Genomic DNA, 22953 nt, shown 5'->3' on the forward strand with positions numbered 1-22953 from the left:
GCTTCCGCGGTAGGTCTGCCTTCCTTTCCTCACCTGGGCCCTATGCCTCCCTCCCTCCCTCCTCCTGATCCCGGGGCACTAGCCACGTTCCCTACCCTCTGGCCTAGCGCAGCTGTTCTCGGACGGGTAGGAAAGGGCGGTGGGAGACATCTCTGGAGTTAAGCGAGCCTCTCCTCCGAAACCCTTTGTCCCCAGCAGCACCACCTGGGGAGCCCAGAGGGAGCAGGGCGTGCCACGGGGCGGGGAGAGCAGTTTCCAGTCGCTTTTCCGTCCTGGGTCCCTCGGGGAGGCTGGCCGGCCGAACCCACGGCTCAACCAACCATCGGGGAGTGCGGCGGGAACCAGCCCCTCGAGCGTCCATGGCTCCCTGAGACAAGAGCCTGCGAGTCTCGGCGGTCACCGAGCTCCACCGCGACTCTCCTCAAAGACCCCCGCCCCGGAGCCCAGAAACACCCGCTCGCAGCCCCCGCCTGTCAGGAGGCTAAGCCCGGGGCCGCCCCGCGCGCGGCGTCGACGTCACGTGAGGCGGCCCGGCCACGTGACCCGGCGGCCCGGCCCCTGGCGCCCGCCCCCCGCTCCTCCCCTTCGCCCTGCGTCCCGGCAGCTGCTCGCAGGCGACTCTCCGGCCGGCGGAGCTTCGGAGATTCCCGCGGCTGGGCCCGGCGGGACTGCGTGAGACAGCGGCTTGCCGTCCCAGGTAGCCGGTGAGGCTCGGGCCCGAGCTCGCGGGAGCCGCTTCCGCCCCTGCCCCTCTGCTTGCTTCCCTTCCCGACGGGCCGGGCTGGCGCGTCCCGTTCTACCCGCTCCCTCCCTTCGGCTGCGGGCCTCGGTCCCCGGGGCCCCCGAGCCCCCGGGCTCCCGGCCCCCCCCGGCGGCGGGTCCGCGGGGCGCTGTGTCCTGGCCGATGTCTGCGCCGCCAGACAAGGCACCGTTGGCATCTCTGCTGGCGTTTCTTCCGAGGAGGAGAGAAAGGGTTGGGGGGAGGCTGGCGAAAGTTTTCCCGGCTCCCTTTTTTGAGCTGTTTGGACGCGGCTTTGCTCCCAGCTGAAGCCTCTTACCGCTCTCGGCGCTGTTTTGCTGAGAAAAGACCTCCCCTCCGACTCTCCTCCCCATCCTCACTCGGCCCTTCCCGAGATCGTTCCATCTCCTCCTTCACCTCCGGAGGGTAGTGGTGTCACAAACCGTGTTCTCCACCGTTTCCCTTTCTCCCACAACACGGTTTCCGCGAAGGGGCATGCACTTAGGGACCTTTATCCAGGAGTGCGGCGAACTGAGGGAAATATTTCTCTTGTCCTGACTAGGGTATGCTACCTACTCTATTTTATAGGCGATGACCATCGAGGCATGCTCTCCTCTCTCATAAGTGGCTTTTTGTGTATATTTGTTTGCATGCGAGACATTCCAATGTCATCTTTGCAGCTGGGAATTACAGTTTTATAAAGCAATATTATAATACTGCTTAAAAACCAGATTCAAAGTCTTATCTGACTTTGGCCTGTGTTGGGGGGAATATAGTTCTTGGAGACAGAAAGATTTTCAGACTTATGCATTGTGGGATAGTAACATCAAAACACTGAGTGTATCATGCTGAAGGGAGTGGAAAAATGAGCGAACCCTGAGGGCAGTTTATAATGTGCTTTAAACTATACAAAGTATCCATTTGAACTGAACACAAGGTGAATTTCACCTCTTTAAAGTGCTTTCAGGGTCGAGTAGGTAACTGTGCATTTCCATTCCGTTAATATAGCAGTTAAACTGTGAGATGGGTATCTTTTAATCCGTTGTGGGAATACCAGTCTATTTATTAAGTACTTCTGGACAGGTCCTGTTTCTTCTTCCCTCTAGAAGAGGAGGAAGGATATTAATCATTAAAGAGATTTCTTCTACAGTGATTTTTTTATGGGTGTGATCGAAATGATCAAATTCTGGGAACTTCAGAAAGCAACTAGCCTTAAAAAGCTATCAAGTTTGCAGCTTAAATATTATTTTAAATTTTTAAAAATAAAGAGTGCCTATATGTTCTAGCAAGACCTTTGGCTTCATTTTATTAATCAGTTCAAGCTGGGAAGTCTGAGACAGTGTCTTCCTTTATCTGAAAGTCAGTGTGGGGAAGACGAAACTGAAAGGAAATCAAAGACCATTATTATTATTCTGTTTTTTTCTGTGTGTACTACATTAAACAGTAATTCATGCATCATAGATAAGGTGTGGATGCTCAAGGATTCTAGATATTTTTTAAGATATTCTGTGGCTTTAAAAAAAAACCCTAAAAATGTTATATATTGTGTACATGTTGAGGAATGCACAAGAGGCATATGATGAATGTTGTTTGAGTTTAACCAGAATATATTTCATAGAGGAGGTCAGTTAATCAAGTGATTAATCAAGTGATTATCTAAGTCAGTTATGTGTTTGACCCACAGTATGGACTTAATGTTTTAAAATTTCCAAGTATAGTAAGTCCACAATATAGACTTTTTTTTTTTTTCTAATCTTGCCAGGAAACAATGAAAGAAAATTTAGAAACTACAGAAGCATAAAAAAGAATGTACATCACCTGTAATTATGTCATCTGAAGATAACAGCATTTAATATTTTGGGACATACATCCTTTTTACTATACAAATTTGCTGGGTTGCTGTGTTCAGATAGTGAGATTTCCAGTCAAAAGAGATAATGTGATATCCAAATCTAGCTTATACCTGAGTCTAGGAGAGCCAATAGCAAAAGTTTGAGTATTGAGGAACTTAGCCAGATCTTTTTAGATAATTTTGAGTTTAGATGGAGTTTGAATATCAAGAGTTGAAATAGCTGGGGATATCTCTATTTTTTTTTAGTGTTAGATTTTAATAAATGAGATCATACTCATGCATACCTAACAAATCGTAAAGTGTGAAAGGACTTGAGGAGATAATGAATTTCACTTGGGAAAGACTATACTCAGGCCATTCCCAAAAGATGGTATCTATACTTCCCACAACCCCAGAAAAGAAGATTCCGTGGCTTTCCTGAGATTAACATTCCACAGGGGCAAGAGTATGTTTGCTGAGGTGTCCTTTTCAATGCTTAAGAAGTTTTAGTTTTGGAGTTGAACAAAGTCTCTCCAGTTCTAGTGCTTCAGTCATGAACCCAAATAGTATGGTGGAAACATCTAGTAACATTGTTAACAGCTGTGGTGAAGTGTTTCCAAGATCACTGCCAACAGTTCCTCCCATAGCCTATGCTTGACTGCTTTACCTTCCATCAAAGAGATGGAGTGTCTGGCTGCTCCAGGTAAATCTAGGAGGAGAGACCACCCGCAGTGGCCTAGCTATGTGAGTGAGGCCCTTTTCAGCCTTACTTAAGCTCCCTTTGCCTCCCTCATGAGTAACCTCAACTGAGTTGCTCAAAGCACAGAATTCAAAGAAATAACAAACAGCTCTCCGTTTAAGCCACTGAGTTTTGGGATTGTATGTTAGTCAGCAAAACATGATTGAGACAACAGCACAGCACCTTGTGTCATAAAATCTGTGGTGTAAATCTGGTTCACATATAAGTCAGTCCCAAGATATGATCTGTGAGCACAAAATTGAGGTCAGCATATGCAGTAGTGTGCCTTAGTGAGAAGTCTCTAAATTATTCAGTCTTTATATCCTTATTCCGTAAGGATATACCTACTGAATTAGTTTCACTGAATGGTGTGACAGTATCTTTCACTGGTTGCATCAAAAATCAGTTAACATGTTTTAAAGGAATTACCCATTATTGAGCTGATGGATATGTGGTGTTTTCTTGCAGTTTGCCATTTGATGGATTTAGTACCATGATTGTAGTTGTAAATACATACGGTACAGATGTAAGATCTGCTGCAGTGAACAGATGTTTGTGAGGTGCTTTGTTCTCAAGGGTCAACAAGAGTGAATCTTATGCAGACTGTCATTTCAAATGTGTCTATTATGGGACTTTCAATAAGCAGATGATCTTATTGTTCGGGAACACTTGTCTCATTATGTTTATTTTATTTTATTTTTACCACAAGTAGGCAGAGAGGCAGAGAGAGAGGGGAAAGCTCCCTGCTGAGCAGAGAGCCTGATGCGGAGCTCCATCCCAGGACCCTGAGATCATGACCTGAGCTGAAGGCAGAGGCTTAACCCACTGAGCCACCCAGGCGCCCCGTCTCATTATGTTTAAATGAGCAACTTCCCATTCCAAGTCTGCTTAGATCAGTTTAAGAAAAACAGATACTTCACTGGAGAAGAAAAACTCATAGGAGATCAGATGGGTACTTCTACAGACTTAAGGTTTCCAACTTCCACTGGGCTCTGTCTTAGCACCTCTGTAGGTTCCTCTATTCAGTCGTCTTTCCTCCCAGGGAGAAAAAGTTGACCTCAGAAGAGAATGGCCCCAAATGCACATCAAACCCCACAGTGAGATACTTCTTCACACCCACTAAGATGGTTATAATAAAAAAGACAATAATAAGTGTTGGCGAGGATGTGGGGAAGTTGGAACCCTCATGAACTGCTGGTGGAAGTGAAAAACGTAGAGGGAGGGGTAGAGAAAGAGAAGAGAAGAAGAGAAAAAGAAATAGCTTCCAACTTCTGGTGCCCCGACCTTGAAACTCACTTCCATCCATATCTATCCTTTTCTTTTCTTGTGTTTTCGCAGAAGACTCTCCCCCCTTCTACAGCTTGTCTTGTACCTGTGCTTCAGATTCCACTTCTTGTTACTTTCTCAGAAACCTTATTTAGTGGTTATGTCATGTCCTTATCTTTCTCTCCACTGGCTCCTTCCCATTAACATTTAAACATTTTTCATCTCTGGGGGCACCTGGTTGGCTCAGTCCGAAGGGCATGTGGCTCTTGATTTCAGGGTTGTGAGTTCAAGCCCCATATTGAGTGTAGAAATTACTTGAAAATAAATTGTTAAAACGAATATTTTTAGATCTCTAATATGTTTAAAACAGAGATCATCCAAAATATGTCCTTCAGCTCCAGCCCATTTTACATTTACTGCCTATTTCTCTTTTCCCTCACAGTCAAACTTAGTGAACAGTTTCTTTATATTCATTGTTTCCTTTCCTTGCCTTTCGCATGCTCCTCAACCTGATGCAGTTTGGCCGTGTCCACCCACAGCTTCACCGAAACTCTTCTTGTGGAAGTTGCGAATGATTCTTGTTAATCCAGTGGACCTTTCTTTGTCCTTACCTTGTTTGGTTTCAGCAGCTTTAGAGCTTGGCACTACCTCCTTTGTGTGATACTCATGTCCCTAGGCTTCCAGGACACTGTTTTCTGCTGGTTTTCTTCCTACTCCTCCTATTCCTTCACAGTCTCTTCTGCAGGGGTATTCCTTGTCTCTGGGCTGTTGGACTTTCTTAGAGTTCTTTCCAAGATCCTGCTCTCTCCCTACTCCATATGCTTTTCCCTGGGTGATCTCATGCCGAATTTCCAGATCTCCAATCCAGATCTTTCTTGATCTTCAGATGTGTAAATCTACCTATTGGACATATCCACTCTGATTTCCCATAGGTAGCTAAACTTAACATGTCCAGGGGAGAATTCCTCATTCTCCCTTCTGGAATTGGCCGTATTCTCTGCCCTAGTGAGCGGCACTGCTGTACTCAGTTACTTCTGCTGAGCAGCTGGGTGTAACGCTTGGTTCTCGCTTTCCCTTATTCAGCTCCTTTCCTCCCAGTCAGTCAGTTACAGAATCCTCTTGAGTCTGTCTCCTGTCCAGGTTGCTCCATTTCCATTTCTTTGGTACAGGCTGTTTTCTTTCCTGCCTTACCGCAGCCACCTTAGGCTCCCCCTGAATTCTTTTCCTTCATCCCCATCTGCTCTCTACGTTCAGCCAAAGTAATCTTGAACAGTCCTACATCTGATCACTTCCCTGCTTAAGGTCTTTCAGTGATTAAATGTCGCTCTTAGGATAAAGGCTAAGCTTTTTGGCTAGTGCCATGCTGAATTTCTTTCAGTTCTTCCATCTGACGTATACATATTCACTGTTCCCTGCCTGGCTTTTTGCAGGTAGTTGACACTTCCTGATTCTGGTGTTCCCATGGCATTCACACCTTCCCATCAGAGCAGTGGCCCCTCTGGTGAACATCTGTTTACGTGCCTAGACTCCTCTGACTCCGTGTAAGTTCTGCTAGGGTCCAGGAAGGGGTTGCAGTGTTGGCTTTGTGTCCTTTTTACCTAGTGGACATCCAGTAAACATTTATTGAATGAATACAGTATGGGTCTGCCTGTCTACTGCTGGAATTTTAATTTGGCTTTAGGCCATCGCAGGGTATGGTTGATTATTTTTATTTTTTAAAGTTTTTTTTTTTTTTTGAGAGAGGAAGTGAGAGAAAGAGAGCATGAGCAGGGTGAGGGGCAGAGGGAGAAGCACACTCTCCGCTGAGCAGGGAGCCCCATGTGGGGCTCAGTCCCTGGACTCTGAGATCATGACCTGAGCCAAAGGCAGACACTTAACCTACTGTGCTATCCAGGTGCCCTGGTTGATACTTTTAACATGGCAGAGACTAGTAGATGAAATCACATTAGAGCTTTTCACATAGGAAAGGTTCATGATACCATAAATGGATTTGAGCTTGGATCCCTCTATTCCAGCCTTGAACACAATAGAAAAATAAAATCATGTATTACTATGTTCTATCCATTTCTTCAGACTTTTGACCCATCTATTTTTACTTGATCTGTTTTACACAGCTTTGTCTGTTTGGTGCGATGAAGAACAAAACTACAGAAATTATTTCAAGTCATGAAATTTTCTTTTCTGGTTTCCTTTTAAAAATAGAAGTGTATCATGAAAGCAATGCTTCTATAAGATTACAGTCAGCTTTACAACCCTGGATATCTTTAAAAAATTTTTTTTTCTGCTAATACTATTGCCACGTGGGTTGTTTGCTTTTCTAACCTGAGCACTTGGCCTCAGTTGAATTATTTCTTCACTTACAATGAGCTGTCAGATTCCCTATGTCCTAGAATTGCCTAAAGCTTCTGTGCAATGAAATGAGAGTAGCCCTTGGATGATGGGGGTAAAGAATTGCTTCTAGAGGCCATAATTGCAAATTGTGTTTCAAGTAAAGCAACTTACTGGCAATTGGGAAGGGACAGATGTCCTCTCCAGTGAGTAATACATTTGAACAAAAGTGATGAGGCAGAGTGCTCGGAAATTCTAAAACATCAGTCTGTTTTAAATGAAGGTAGGAGGATTGCCTTGTCACCTGTGCATCTGCATCTTTGTGAAGGATGGCATAAACTCTTTTGGAGAATGTGGCATTCTGGAGCCCTTTGTCTTTGTGGAATTCGTCAAATATTCAGGACATTCCCCTTCATTCTTCTAGTAAGGTAAGCTTGCAGAAAAGAGAAGTGGATGACAGCTATTGCAGCAGCCCGGACAGTAAAGTATCAGTATCTCAGTAAATCTCTGAAACTTTGTTTCTTTGCAGTACTTATACCATAGAACTGGTGCAGTAGTTTTAAAGTGTATTTTTATTTAGGGGTGCCTGGGTGGCTCAGGGTCCTGGCATCCAGCCCCGCATCGGGCTCCATGCCCAGTGGGGAGTCCGCTCCTCCTCCTCCCTCTGCCCCTTCCCCTGGCTTGTGTGCGCACGCTCCTGCTCGCTCTCTCTCTCTCAAATAAATGAATTAAATCTTTAAAAAAAAAATAAGTGTATTTTTCTTTATAAAGTTTTGAGGCTGAGCCTGTCTTAGAGGCGTGTCTGGACCTTGGAAATACATTTGGTGTCGAAGTCAGAGGTGTAGCATCTGTTCAGTCTTAAAAAGCTCGTCAGAGTAGGTATAGAAGAAATCGATGAGAGTAACATTTAGCTCTTCTGTAACTTCAGAGGTTTCTTGAATTTATTTTGCTGTAGCACAGATGTAGGACATGACAAGCTGTGAAGTTGCACCCCCTAAATTTACCCAAAACCCTAGAACTCGTCTATTTGGAAGTTTTACTAGAATTGAAAAACAGAACTCAAAAATAGAGAAAGATGGCTACACACTTAAATCTTTTGTGCTCAAACAGGAACTTCCATTGGTGAAAAAGGAAGAAAGCTATGAAAAACACTTATTCCTGCAGGAAACTGGCTGATCTTCACTGAGGAAATGCTTACATTTTATCATCTGTTAGGCTACTGAGAAGTTGATTTCTGGGACTTCATGTAGCGCTTTTCTAGAATACATCATTTTCACATAGTTTTGACGGTTGTGCAAGTAATTTTTTTCCATTTATACGTTGACACATATCACACGGACCATATGTTTGTGTGTGGTATTCCATTGTTTGCGTTGTTATTCTGCTCGTGTTCTAGGTTCCCACTTGCCAGGATCTTTCTGTTAGACTGTCATCTCCCCAGAGCCAGGGAGCACGAATGTATTGCTCTTTATGATTTCCTCCTGGTATGTGGGGTCATTGTCAGAAGAAGAGTTGATATGTGCTGTTATTTTGTTCATATTATCGGAAAGTAGTGCTTTTTTGGTGAGGCATCTTAGACTTTATCAATAGCTCATTAACTATAAATAAATTCCTTTTGTAAGGCAGCTTAGCAGCTTAAGCTGATAATAAATAATTACCCAGCCACTTTGTGAAAATGGAAAAACTTCTATTAGAGATTTTCAGTATACATGTAAATGCTTTAATTTAAATAAATTATTTTGCAATTAAAAAAAAACTTTCCATATTTGACATAGCTGTTTCAAAGGCTATATCCTGTATGCTAAAGAGCACACAGGCCCCTTTCCAATGGATTGATTCAGCGTTTAGAGTCTTTTATGTTTACTGTGAGACTGTCAGCTTCTATGATAAGGAATGATACAAGCTTGCTTCATGCCCCAAGAATGACAGCAGAAAAGGAGTCAGGATCTTGGTGCTAACCAGTTCTGTGGGGCTGTTCACACTCTTCTGATCTCTTTTCCTTAGCAAGCTTTTAGGCCAGGGGAAGACAGGTTCTGAGGTGTACTTTCCCATCAGTGGCGTCCGTCTCCTTTGTCGCCACATATGTGCTGGTTAGAATGAAGGTTGAGATCTGTGTGGAAGCCCCAGGCTTGTAAGTTATAATTCTAATTGCTACTATTATTGAGAGCATTATTTTATCAAAAGTTTTCCTGGAATAGATTCTCTATTTCCTGTTGTTTTTAAAAAAATTTTGTAAGTGTATTCAAATATATTTTTTGCTAGATCAGTAAAGTAAACCTGTAACAGTTACTTGGTTCCTAGGGGAAGGGAAAATAAATTAGAGGGATCAAAAGATTGGTTGCTACATTACTCCTTTAGTCTTCCAGTTCCAAATGTAGATTTCTAAAATTGGAAGGTCTGTGTTTGTCCTCTTGTCTAAATTTGCTTTCAGAGTGTAAAATAAAAATAACCTTTTCTTCTCCATGCCCTGAGCTTTCTGAGGGACAGTGCTTGTCACTAGGAAAAGCCATCCAGGGAATGGGATTTTGATCCAGAGTACCAGTGGACACAGAAAAAGTCTGTGGGAATATGGGATATATTTTTGAGTGTCAGAGAAAATGTGGAGATCCAAGTGGGTTGGCATATTATCCTCTGAAGCGTTAAGACTCTTTTCCATCATCTGCTTTCATTTCTCATTTCTGTTCTTCTACTCTTGCTTTATTTCCATATGGCAAAAAAACAAGAAATCATTGATTCATCTATTAATGCACAGTGAGTGATAATGGAGGGTGAACACATCAATGCTTTTTATGAGAGTACTTCCTAAATAATGGGCAGAAAAAATGTTGCAAAAAGAAAAAATATTATCGTACTGAAGTACTTCAGAGGTGACTATTTAATATAATGGACATGCTCATTGAAACTCATTTCTATGATTATCAGTCAAGCCCTAGAAGGACTGGTCGTCATAACAAATAGTTGGTTTAGTTTGAACTGCTGTATATGCTGGAAAGTTCTAAGAAGGCTATATGTCTTTTAGAAATGTTCCATTCAGGATTTCTTTAATCTGAATTTGCCTTCCCAAGACAGAATTAATGAATTATGATTGTACTTTTTCAAAAATGTTTTTTAGGACTGAAACTTAATTTTAAAATATATATCTTTGGGGCACCTGGGTGGCTCAGTCATGGAATGTCTGCCTTTGACTCAGGTCATGATCCCAGGGTCCTGGGATTGAGCCCATCATCAGGCTCCCTGCTCTGTGGGAACCTGCTTCTCCATCTCCCACTCCCTCTGCTTATGTTCCCTCTCTCTCTCTCTCTCTCCCTCTCTCTCTCTCTCTCTGTCAAATAAATAAGTAAAATCTATAAAAAAATAAATTATGTCTTTGAGTTTATTAATGCAGGTTTGATGTAAATAGGGGATCATAATTTTATTTAAGATTTATTTATTTGAGAAAGAGTATACATATGTGTGGGGGAGCGGCAGGTAGAGAGGAAGAGAATCTCCAGTGGACTCCTCCCCCCTGAGGAGGAGGAGTACAGAGCCACCCTGAGATCATGACCTGAGCCAAATCCAAGAGTTGGTCACTTAACCGACTGAGCTACCCAGGTGCCCCCATAACTTGATTTTTACAAATTGTGACAAAATATACATAGCATAAAAACTATTTTAACTGTTGGTAGGTATACAGTTTACTAACATTAAGAACATTCACATTAGTAGGCAGTTGTTACCACTACCTGTTTCCATAGAACTTTCTCATCCTCCCAAACTGTCACTCTGTATTCATTAAACCAGTAACTCCCCATTCTCATCTCTGCCCAGTTGCTGGCAACTATCATTCTTTCTTTCTCTATATGTTTGACTAGGCTAGGCACCTCCTGTAAGTGGAGTCATACAATTGTGTTCTTTTGTGTCTGGCTTGTTTCACTTAACCTAATGTTCTCAAGGTTCATCCCCATTATGCCATGTCTCAGTCATTTCTTTTTTAAGTTCGAATACTATTCCATTGTATGTAGATACCATATTTTGTTTATCCGTGCATCTATTTATAGATATTTGAGTTTTCCTCCTTTTGGCTATTGTGAATGACATTGCCCTGGTCATTGGTGTACAACTGTCTATTCAAGTCCCTGCTTTCAATTCTTTTGTGTTTATACTAGAAGTAGAATTGCTAGATCATATGGTAATTCTTTAATTTATTTTTTTAAGATTTTATTTATTGGACAGAGAGATACAGTGAGATCACAAACACAAGCAGAGGGGTGGGAGAGGGAGAAGCAGACTTCGCTCCGAGCAGGGAGCCCGATTTGAGGCTCAATCCCAGGACCCTGGGATCATGACCCGAGCCGAAGGCAGATGCTCAACCACTGAGCTCCCCAGGAGCCCCTGTCTTTAATTTTTTGAGGAACTGACATAATGTTTTCTACATTGGCTATAACATTTTACATTCCTATTTCTACATTTAATTTTATATTAATAACTCATTTTACAGATTTGCTTGAAACACTCTGCCATCCTAGGCTGTAAATTTAAGGCAAGAATCTCTCTTTAAACTTTAGCAGTTTAGGGGTATATGTAATTCAAATAACTAAGCTTTTATTTTCATTTAAAATAATTGCTTATCTTTTGGCCACAAAGTGTTTGTTACAGAAATGTGGAATATATTTGAGCAGTACAAAGAAAGTATCACCTCTTAATCTCACTAGAGAAATACATTTGGTGTGTATGTGTCCTTTATCTGTATGTATTATGTTTTTTAAAATTTTAATCACATAGCTCGTACTGTTTTCTAACATAGCTAAGCCTTACAGGTGCACTTGGTGGTTTTGCAGGGTGTTTTGTTTTGTTTTTAACATAAGAATAAGCTCATAGTTTAGTATTAGCATCTCTCTTGGGATATTTCATTTGAGGGATGTGTCATAGTACTATGGAAGGAAAAGCATTGGGTTACCTTCCTTAAAAATCACTGCTGAATACTTTCCAGAGTATGTGTCTATCCAGGATGGCCCAGGTTGAGCAGGCCATATGAAGATTCTTTCCTATTAGTAGTGGCTTCTGATAGAATATTACTATTTGAAGCATGATGACTTAAGTGAAAGGATGTTGAACTATGTTTATATACCTTTCAGTGTAATCCATACAGTTAGAACAAATTTGTTAATACTTCTTGTTTGGGCAAATTTAGTAGATGTCATGAGACATTTGAGCTGTCCTAATACTGTTCTTCTTGTGACTGATCCTTATATTTCTGACTCATTGTTAGGCACGGTGAGTCTTGGGCCTGGTATAGATTTCATAACAGATTAAATGCTAGTTAATTTCTAGTGATTCCAACTGCTTTAGCCTTTTGGATTTGTAGTATACACACTTTGTAATTTTGTGGTAGAGGGTCAAACATAAGAAGTTGATAGAATGATACTTATCTTAGTATGCTTTTCTTAATATTAGTTAGCAAAGGTTTCGCTGCCCCCAACATCTCACCACAGTAATCTAATTGTAATGATAATGGTGATAATTTTGAGTTAATTAGGGAATGTTGGTAGAATTTGCATTTATATTATACTGCCCTAGGAAAGAGACACCACATGCCCACGTTCAGAACTGATCTATTCCTTACAGCAGATAGTACATCCTGAGTTATAATACCTCCACAAAACTTCTTGGGGAACCTTGTCTGAATTCTGAGGATACCTTGTTCGTGTCATCAGCTGCTCATCTTGAACATGGTCTAAGGGAGACAACCTTGTGCTGTAGCAGTCTGTAGCCCAAGGAGGCACCTTGCGTTCATCTACTCTTGTGAGCTCCTTGAGGACAAAGGGTCCTGCATTTGGTCTCCAGGATGTGCTGCCTAGTGGTTTTCGGAAAAAGGAAGGAATGAGTGACATTCTCAAGGTTTCACCAGGCAAGTCTAGATAGAGGCTTATTAGTGAATACATTTTGGGGGGGGGGAGTTCTTTTTGTATTTGAAGCATTTTAAAAACAGATGCTGGTGTACATTATTGGATAAAGTCAGAAGGAAGTAATGTTGGAGAAGTTTAACTACTGAAGGGCCAGGGCTGATGTTCTCTGATGTAAGAAGACTCAGAAGGCTGGGGGTTGAGTCCTGACTATGCCACTCACTGCTCTGTGACCTTGGGATGTTACTTTACCTCTGAGCCCCACTTCTTATTTGCTAAGAATGGATTATAACTTTCCTTACAAGAGTATCGTGAAGATTAAATGAAATAATATATGTGAAGCTGCTTAACATAATGTCTGCATCTGTTCTCCATCGCTGTTCCTGTCTTCCTTCCTGGTCTTTGTTTACTTCACAGGATCGTGTTGCTAGGAGTGATTACTTGCTTGTGCAGCATTACTGCCCTTGTTCTTATGTGTTCCAAAATCCCCTGCAGCTTGTTCTTTACATCTTGAGTATAACATTATAGAATCTTACAGGACAGATTTTTGAGAGACCCAGGCTCAGGAAGGTATGTGGCATGTCACACTGATTAATTAAAAGCCAACCTGGGAATAAAACACGTGCTTCAGGACACTGTCTTTTCCACCATACCAAGGCTATTGCTAATACTTTCTGCTTTTATGATGGTGTGGACCTATGAGATACATGACCTGGTTTTTTAACTTTTAATTTTATAAGCCTTTGGAGAAATATCTTGTAAAACAAAACTTCAAGTAATTTAGAAATGGGTTCATATAATAAGCCATCATTATGAAATATATAATAAGTTCATATAATAAGCCATCATTATGAAAGCCTGATTTTTCAGTAGCTTACCAAACCTTTGGGGTCGGAGTTGCCCATGACTGATTAATGACTTCAGAATAATTGTACTGTTGTCAGGAAAATGTTTAAGTTTGATGATAGTATCCCTTTGTGTTGTAATTTTAAATGTGGTAAATTATATTTTTTTGGCTAATTTAAATCCCCCGTTTTCCCTGTTTATTTAAAATTCTATATTATATGCAATATTAAATGTGAGGACTAACTTTGATGTGGTTCACATTTTAGGAAAATAAAGTTCTGGATTTTTTTTTTTTTTTTTTTGAGGGGGTGGAATTGATTTATCTGCTTCTAGACATTTACACTGTTTTCCTTTCTTGTGACTCCTTCCCTTTTTTTTTTCTCTGAAGATTTTATTTATTTATTTATTTATTTGACAGAGAGAGAGAGAGAGAGAGAGAGACAGACAGACAGACAGAGAGACAGAGAGCACAAGCAGGCAGAGGGGCAGGCAGAGGCAGAGAGAGAAGCAGGCTCCCCACTGAGCAAGGAGCCTGACTCGGCTCGATCCTAAGACCCCGAGATCATGACCCGAGCTGAAGGCAGCGGCTTAACCCAGTGAGCCACCCAGGTGCCCCTCCCTGTCTGTTTTGTAAGAGACACAAGTCAGGCCGTTTGGGTGGGACAGGGTAAGTGGCATCTTTTTTGTTACCTCTAAGAGCATTTAAGACAATCTTACCATACAAAGAACACAAAAATCAAGAACAAAGAAAAGAACAATAGACCAGAAGAAAAAAAGGGACTTTATGTGAAAGGATGACGCATGAGGCCAAGAGGTCAAGAGTGTGCGTGCAGATTCCAGATTCCGGATTGTGTGGCTTCAGGCTCTGATTCAGCCACTTAATGGTTTGAGCAAATTCTTGAAATCTCTTTGCCTCCATTTCCTTGTCTATAAAGTGAGGATTTACATGAGTTAATAGAAAATATGGGGCGCCTGGGTGGCTCAGTGGGTTCAGCCTCTGCCTTCGGCTCAGGTCATGATCCCCTGCTCTGGGATCAAGCCCTGCATCAGGCTCTCTGCTAAGTAGGGAGCCTGCTTCCCCCCACACCGCACTCTCTGCCTGCCTCTCTGCCTATTTGCGATCTCTCTCTCCTTGTCAAATAAATAAAATCTTAAAAAAGAAAATATTAGGAGCAGTACTTGGCACATTGTGTTCAAGAAATGTCAGTTGTTATTATTGCTGTTATTGTGATTATTTTTTAAATATGCCCAGCCTCACTCATCATAGGAGGAGTTCAAGCTGAAACAAAACTGAGACACCATGATAAAACCGTGTGGTAAGGATATGGCTAACCAGGTACTGCCATACATTGGTAGTTATTTTGTATACTGGTACTACTTCAGTAAGGGACAATTTGAGGTAACTGTTAAAAGGTAAAATAGCAATTTGGGTGCCTAGGTGGTGCTTTAAGGCTCTTTCTCCCTTTCCCTCTGCCCTCCGTCCCCACTGTGTGCTTGCTGGCTCTCAAATAAATAAGTAAATCTTTAAGAAAATAGCAGTTAAACTTTAACCCAGCAGTTCCATTTTTAGGGATTTATATTATAAATGCATGTATAAAAAAAGACAAGTATGTGCAATAATGTATGTAGACAATAATTGGAGTCTTGTTTATGTTAAGAAAAGACTAGCAGTGACTTAAACAGTCTCTCAGTGGAAGCAGGTAAGTTGTTAACGTGATGTAATGGAATGCTACATAGTACCATTGAAAAGAAATGAAGTAAATCTGCATGTGCTCATATAGAATGATTTCCAAGAAGCACTGTTAAGTAAGGGAAGAAAGGCTTCCACACACACATCCACAAAATGCTTTTATAAGCATACACAGTCTCTGGAAGGAATTAGAAACAACTGTTCACAGTGGTTGCCTTTGAGGAGAGGGCTGGGGAGGGATAAAGTAGAGAGACTTACTTTACTCCTTTGAACTGGTTGAAACAAAATTTTTGAACATGTTTATGTATTAGTTTTTCACCCTTCCTCAAACTTTACCTGTTCCCACCAGCACATGCCTATGCACACTTCTCAGAACATTCACATGTTGTTCCAGTAGTCTGATTGATGGGGAATAGCCTGTCCTGATCGTGTTAAATGCTTATTGAGTATGTGATGTGATTCTTGGTATATAGTAGTTATCTGGTCCTTGTCATTGGACGAGTTGGTGCTCATGGGAAAAATCTCCCTGGATGGTGAAAATTGAGGCCTTGGTTAAGTATACCAAAGCCCCAAGGCTCTCTCTAGGTGTTATCAGAGGTACTGTAGCCCAGAAGGCCTTGGTCTTGAGCCTGGCTCTCCTGACTATTTTTAGAGATCTGAGAAGAGAGTGAGGAGGAAGGAACTTCAGGAGTTCTGTACCTCATTAGGAAACCCTGGTTGTATTTATAAACTGGTTCTATTTCAGTTTCTAGAGGTGAGAGCCAGAATGGAAACTCAGTTGGCATGGTAGGGTTTTGTGCTTGTGCAGCTCCCTGGAATTTCTAGAAATACTTTTTAACCCTAGAAGAATTGGAGGCATGACCAGGATGGATTCTTTGTGTAAAACTCCTTAAACAGGTCAAGTTTAGAGTTTTATGGAAATTTATACCTATGTCTACTTTTTATAAGATACTATTTAAGCTAATTGCTGCTTGCATGAAGGCTATAGTCATGACCTTGAACAACAAGATTAGGGTGAATTGTCTTCCCTTGTTCATCTGATACCTTTTCAGTATGAAATGAAATTTGATCTGTATATAGAAAATGTCATAGAAATTAGGACTAGAATATAATACTTTATTTTATGGTTTCATTCAGTATATCTTAGTCTTGTCCTTCTTAGTATTTTTGCCACTCTAGACTTACGTGAGGGATGTCCCATTGCCATGATTAAACAGTGGCTTGGCATGGCAGTGATTTTCTATGAAGGATGGGGATCTTTGAGTGCATCTTGGGGGTGGAAGGAGGACAGTGGGGAAGTAGAGGTAATGATTCTGATTTTTGTAACATTCAGTGCATGCACACACCTTCCCGCCCTCCCTCTCCTGAGCAAGAATTGAGTGTCTTAGACAAACTAGTACTGTAACCTTTAACTTTTATCTCAGTAACCTAAAGAAAAATTGCCTGACGAGAGACCTTGGTTTCATCCAGTTAGTTGCCTTTCCATTATCTGCTCTCTGGTTGCAAGTGAGCATGTCTGTAACAGATAAGCACTGATTTGTAAGTTGGTAAGACCAGCAACTGGTTCTATCGAGTTGTTCTCTTGTTGTAGAAAAAAGTTCAGGTCTGACAGTGGAGGAAGGACTGGAGAGGTTGCTGGGGAACGTGAGCGATCCATTTAACCAAAGGTTGGTACTTTCTTTTGGAATTAGGTTTTCTTTTATTCACAGTGTCTTTTTTTGGAAGTTAGTTTAGTGGTTATTTAATTTTTTTCTTGGGGCCTTTTTTTGTTGCAGCAGAGATGTCGGCTTATTTATAGGAATTACTTGAAGCCAGAGTCATGGTGGATGTAGGAAAGTGGCCAATCTTCACTCTGCTCTCCCCTCAAGAAATTGCATCTATTCGGAAAGCATGTGTCTTTGGCACCTCAGCCAATGAAGCACTGTACGTTACTGACAATGATGAGGTAAGAATCTCTTAAAACCCAGCGTGGAATAGGGGTGAGCTCTAAAGTGTGATGTTTGAAGACCAAGAAAAGGTTGTGCCCAGCTGAGCTTTCCAGAATGCAAGTTTACTCATATTAGTCTCTGTTTTGAACTAATTCAGTGGAAGATGCATAGACACATTCATTCCACTTTCCCTGGTATGTTTTTTGGCACTTTATCCCCTTGGCCCTTACCTTCCTTCCAGTCTTTTCTCCTACCGCTATCCCAGATGGATCCAGCAAGGCCTACCTCCTTATCTGCTGAAAAGGTTGGGAATAAAAAGAACCTGAAATTCAAGAAGACCATGTCTTTGATACAGTTTCTCTCTCTTTTCAGTTTCTTGATTTAATACCCCTCAACCCTCTGCTACTCTTTGAATTTCATAATATAGCCACGTATTCTAAAACTTCAATAATGTTAGCAGAGCTTGAAATTTTCTTAATGCGATCCATCTTTTCCTACCTACTGAGCTGTCACACTGAACTTGAGTGTGTCTTATTTTCAGAGTGGAGAAGGGAGCCTTTGTGTAACTTTAGGCCAAGTGACTTAGACAAAACTATTTGTTTTCTAGGTCTTTGTATTTGGCCTGAACTATAGTAACTGTCTAGGAACTGGAGATAACCAGAGTACACTTATACCCAAAAAGCTAGAAGCCTTATGTGGAAAGAAGATTAAAAGCCTTAGTTATGGGAGTGGACCACATGTCCTTCTCAGCACTGAAGGTAAAGAGGGAACAAAGTCAGCTTTTCACATTGTGGGAAATCAAGCATTAATTCTGAGCTAAGGGGAGGTGGGGCCATATGAAATAATTTCGAATGGTTTATTTCTTAATTTCTGAGAACTATACCAAACTGTTAAGCACTTTAGGTTAATTCTGGAGCAGCCATAATATTGCTTGCAAATTAAGCAAACGTTAGCATACTAATGTAAAGTCGTTAAAGATTAGATGTAACAAATGAAGTAGTTCTTCAGCCTAATTTTTCAGTGGATTTATGGTAGCAAGGCAACTTTTGGGGTTTATTTGGCACGTTTTTATAAACACACATAATTCTGGTTTTCCTTTTATTGTGTAGTTCCTGAATCTCAAATTTAAGAAATCTTCGTTTATTCCCTTGCATTCATGTGTGTGCCATCTGGAAAGAATGTGGGATAGATTTTACTCTTTTTACTTCTCCTATCACTGAAGAAGGACACGGTAACGTTCTTCTTTAGTAATTTATCTGCACTGTGGACAACCAGGACTCTGAAAAATAGGTTCTATATAACCTAAATTCTTCCTTAATATTTTAAGCATGTTAACTCTTTCTATAGCAGAGACCCTCTGCTTTCTGTGGGGAAGCTTTTTTTTGCTTCTCTTTCTCTCTCCAGACTGAGGAATCAGCTTCCTTGGATATTGCCAGAGGTCTTAGTATTGAGCTTTTTAATTGCCTTTAATTCATATCTGAATCCACTCCAAGTTGTCTGCATCTTTCTCAAGCTGTGAGATCCAAATCTGAGTGTGATTGTCTAGTGAGAATATAACTGGTGTTGAGCGTAATGAAGTGATGATCTCACTTCCCGTGTTGTGTAACTGTGCTTTCTGGCATCACACTGGCTCTCTCAGGCAGTTACTACTTTGCTGACTGGTTCTGCTTGTCATCTCTCATGACCTAATGATTTGATTTTTTCCTAACAAATACCACTTTTAACTGGTTACTGATATCTGACTGTAAAACACTGGGACAGTTTTTTAGAGCAAACACACTAAAACGTATACATTTATATTATTTATTTTTAAAATAAAGATTACTTGAGAGAGCGTGTGCGCACATTCATGTGTGAGTGGGGGGAGGGGAAGAGGGCGAGGGAGAGACAGAATCTCAGGTAGGCTCTCCACTGAGCTTGGAACCCAATACCGGGCTTGATCTCATGACCCTGAGATCATGATCAGAGCTGAAATCAAGAGTTGGATTCTTGTTTTTTTTTTTTTAAAGATTTTATGTGTTTGACAGATAGACAGCCAGAGAGGGAACACAAGCAGGGAGAGTGGGAGAGAGAGAAGCAGGCTTCCTGCTGAGTAGGGAACCCGATCCAGGGCTCGATCCCAGGACACTGGGATCAGGACCTGAACTGAAAGCAGACGCCCAATGACTGAGTCACCCAGCCCCCAAAGAGTTGGATTCTTAACCGACAGAGCCACCCAGACACCCCTAAAACATATATATTTAAATTCTTGGTTTTCTTCAAAGTGGTGACCTTAGCAAATTACAGCTCTTGGAATTATTTGCAGAGTCCAGATCGTGTAGTCTTAACTCTCTTGAGTGTTATAATGATATAAACATAAGTAAACATAAAACATAAAAATATAAATAAAATAACTGATTTTCTTGTGGGAATATTTTCTTTAATTCCGTTTTGATTGTTATAATACATTTTATACAATATACTTTAAATGTATCCTACATCATGTATCAGTGTATGTATAGCACATATATTTGTGCATATTGTATACGTATTACGAACAAATAGTTTTAAAACAAATTAAACCATTTAAAACACTTCAAACCATCAAGTAGTGTATGGATTTTAGTAAAAAACAGAAGGACCTCTGCTTCGCCCCTCCTCAGTCTTAGAAACTACCCTTCAGAAGGAACCACTTTTAACCCCTTCAAGTGTTTCTTCACATTTAATCTTGATTTTTAAATTAATACACATACACTTTCTTTGTGAATTTTCAATTTTAGATCTTATTCTTCCACTTTTTATCATGGCTGATAGAAGTTAGCTTTCTTTCCCCTTCTTTTCCTCCTTCAGTCCTTTCAGTATAGCAACACCACCATTTTGGTTAGGTCGATATTCAGTGTTTACATTATTAAGAGACTGTAACAGTGATTTTTGGCTGAGCCACCACCTTCTGTACAACTGTTTGTTTTCCTGGGATTCATTCACTTATTTTTCTGTAGGGCTGTCATTATGTCCAAATGTGTCAGTAGAGCAGTATATGTATCTCAGCACTTCTGATTTGTCTGTTTGTCTCTGGAGCCCTCCATCCCCGTGTTCCAGCCAGGACTGGTCACTGTAGGCCTGTCGCCCAGCTCTCAACCTAGAACTTCATTCACTGTCATCTGTGGAAGTCCCCTCACCTTTGTCCTTTCTAGATCCCCTATTTCTTGTGATCCTGTGTCTTCTTCCTTAGATTATACCCTTATTTGGATGAAACAGATTCTCTGGTAGCTTCCCAAGGAAGGTGGTGTGAGAGAAATCTTTGAGACATTCTCTTAAAATGTCTTCATTTTATGCATGCAGTTGCTCAGTGGTTTGGCTGGGCTTAAAATTCATGATTAAAAATCCTATTTCCAAATTTTAAAGTCATCACACCTCTCAAATCAGGGTTGCTCTTGAGATTCTGATGCCATTCTGTCTTTAGCTATTTTTGCACATGACCGTTTTTTCCTTTTTGGAAGGTTTAAGATCTTTTCTTTATTCCCAGTTTTCTGAAAAAAGTCATGGTTATGTACTCTGGTGTGGGTAATTTTTAATTAATTAAGAAAAGAATTTATGAGAGAGAGCATGCATGCATGAGTGAGAGAGTGAGAGAGATCATGAGCAGGGGGGAAGAAGGGAGAAGCAGACTACCTGCTGAGCAGGGAGCCCCACTGGGGCTTGATCCCAGGGCCCCGGAACTATGATCTGAACCAACGGCAGACATTTAACCAGCTGAGCCACCCAGGGACCCCAGTTTTTAATTTATTGTATTGATCATTCTGTTGACTCTTCAGTTTGGAAATTCCTTCATGTCTAGATTATTTTCTTGTTTCATTTATTTTTTATTTTTTTTTTATTTATTTGAGAGAGAAAGAGAGAGAGATTGAGAGAGAGAGAGAGAGAGAGCATGAGAAGGGGAAGGGTCAAAGGGAGAAGTAGACTCCCCACTGAGCAGGGAGCCCAATGCGGGACTCAGTCTGGGACTCCAGGATCATGACTTGAGCCAAAGGCAGTCGCTTAACCAACTGAGCCACTCAGGTGTCCTGGATTATTTTCTTGTTATAGTTCATGGATAATGTCCCTTCTTTGTTTTCTCTGTTCTCTTTTTTTTGGAATGTTTCTTGGAAGGAAGTTAAAGGATTCTGATCTGATCCTCTTTTTTATATTTTGTTTCCTTTCTACTTTTTGGGAAATTTCTTCAACTTTATCTTACAACTCTGATGTCACATTTTCACGTTTTTGCTGTTACATTTTCCTGTTCTCTTCCTTGTTCTCTCAGTGTGCCTTTCTTGAGCCTCCTGTCCTTGTGTCATGGATTCACTGACTTCTCTTTGAGGTTGTCGTGGGTTACTTTCATGTTGTCTTCTGTTCTCTGCAGTGTTTCTTTTTCTTCCCCTCCTGGATTTTTTTCTTTCTCCTTAATTTGTTTTGGTCTCTGACTTTTCTTTTTTTTCCTTCTTTTTTTTAGATTGTATTTGTTTATTTGACAGACAGAGATCACAGGTGGGCAGAAAGGCAGGCAGAGAGAGAGGAAGGGAAGCAGGTTCCCTGCTGAGCAGAGAGCCTGATGCGGGGCTCCATCCCAGGACCCTGGGATCATGACCTGAGCCGAAGGCAGAGGTTTTAACCCACTGAGCCACCCAGGCGCCCCAGTCTCTGACTTTCCTTGTTAGGGGCTTTCTTGAAATGTTTGGTGATCTTGGCTGTCTGTCTGCAGGTGAGACCCACGTGCTAATACACGTGCTGGGAACTCTGGATTCATGGGCTTCTCAAGTGCCAAGCTTCACTTCAGGGAGATAGCAACTGTTTCATTAGGGATTCTCTCAGTGTCAGTATATGAGCTTCTGTAGAGTGGAACCTTCCAGATTCCTGACCTGGACAGGTTTTTTTTTTGTTTTTTTGTTTTTTTGTTTTTTTTTTTTGACAGGTTTCCATGAGCAGGGGAAGGACAGGGATCTTACTATTCACTATGTGGCCTTCCACTTCTTTCCTCACTACGGTGCCTCAAGGCTGTCATCAGGGCCTTTCTGGATTATTTTCCTAGCTCATTTTCTTTGTCGTGTTATGTGGGAGAAGGAAGGGAGGGAGGTTGGGCAAAGGGAGAAGGTGGGCTTCAGGGCAGTTACAGCAAGAAATTCACAGCAAGTAAATGCTGTAGGTCTCTTGTCTTATACCAGTGTTGAGAAGGGGTAGTTGTCTGACCCCACAGCAAGAGGATGAGGATTTGGGGTCTAAGTGCTTCTGTTTTTGGTTACACCTGCCCTTACATCTCCTGTGGTGTCGGGTCCCTCCAATCCCTGGGCCTTCCTGAGATCCCAGTTGTAATTGGCTGCTTCTTTTGCAGTTGTAGGTGTCACCTTCTCTGGTCAGCGGCGTTACTAACCACATCTACCTGCCTTCCGTCTTCCAAAATTTTGTCATCATCTCTCCTATTGTATTTTCTCGTTTATTGTTCTTTTCTGTCCTTGATTGTTTATGCCTTTTTTTTAAAAAAAAAATTGCTCCCTTCACTATATTTCGGTAGGTTTTAAGGAAGGAGTAAAGATAAAAACGTGTTCAATTTTCCACACTTCACTGACTTTTGTGCTCTTTCCAAAAGGTCAGTGCTACATTATTAAATTGAAAATCTAGGATGTGAGCATGATCTGGCTGCCACATCTGTCACCCTGTTGATCACCAGGGTTGATACAGCTGCTCTGGCTAG

General features: G+C 41.3%; 1 protein-coding gene across 3 annotated transcripts in view; it reads left to right on the forward strand.

The window, feature by feature from the left end:
* Positions 1-583: 583 nt before the first annotated feature.
* Positions 584-22953, forward strand: part of LOC111147065 (RCC1 and BTB domain containing protein 1) — a 50792-nt gene continuing 28422 nt past the window's right edge. Inside the window, exons 1-4 of one of the 3 annotated variants that reach the window (XM_022502935.1) lie at positions 584-697; positions 16913-16988; positions 17097-17266; positions 17857-18007. In XM_022502935.1, the coding sequence (XP_022358643.1) occupies positions 17141-17266; positions 17857-18007 (277 nt within the window). In that variant the 5' untranslated portion in view covers positions 584-697; positions 16913-16988; positions 17097-17140. Of the gene's footprint in view, positions 698-16349; positions 16989-17096; positions 17267-17856; positions 18008-22953 lie in introns of those variants that run through there. The other 2 variants (XM_022502936.1, XM_022502937.1) reach the window with 2 other exon arrangements.

The sequence above is a fragment of the Enhydra lutris genome, unplaced genomic scaffold, assembly GCF_002288905.1.
Source record: "Enhydra lutris kenyoni isolate GAN:26980312 unplaced genomic scaffold, ASM228890v2 scaffoldscaffold15, whole genome shotgun sequence".
Lineage (NCBI taxonomy): Eukaryota > Metazoa > Chordata > Mammalia > Carnivora > Mustelidae > Enhydra > Enhydra lutris.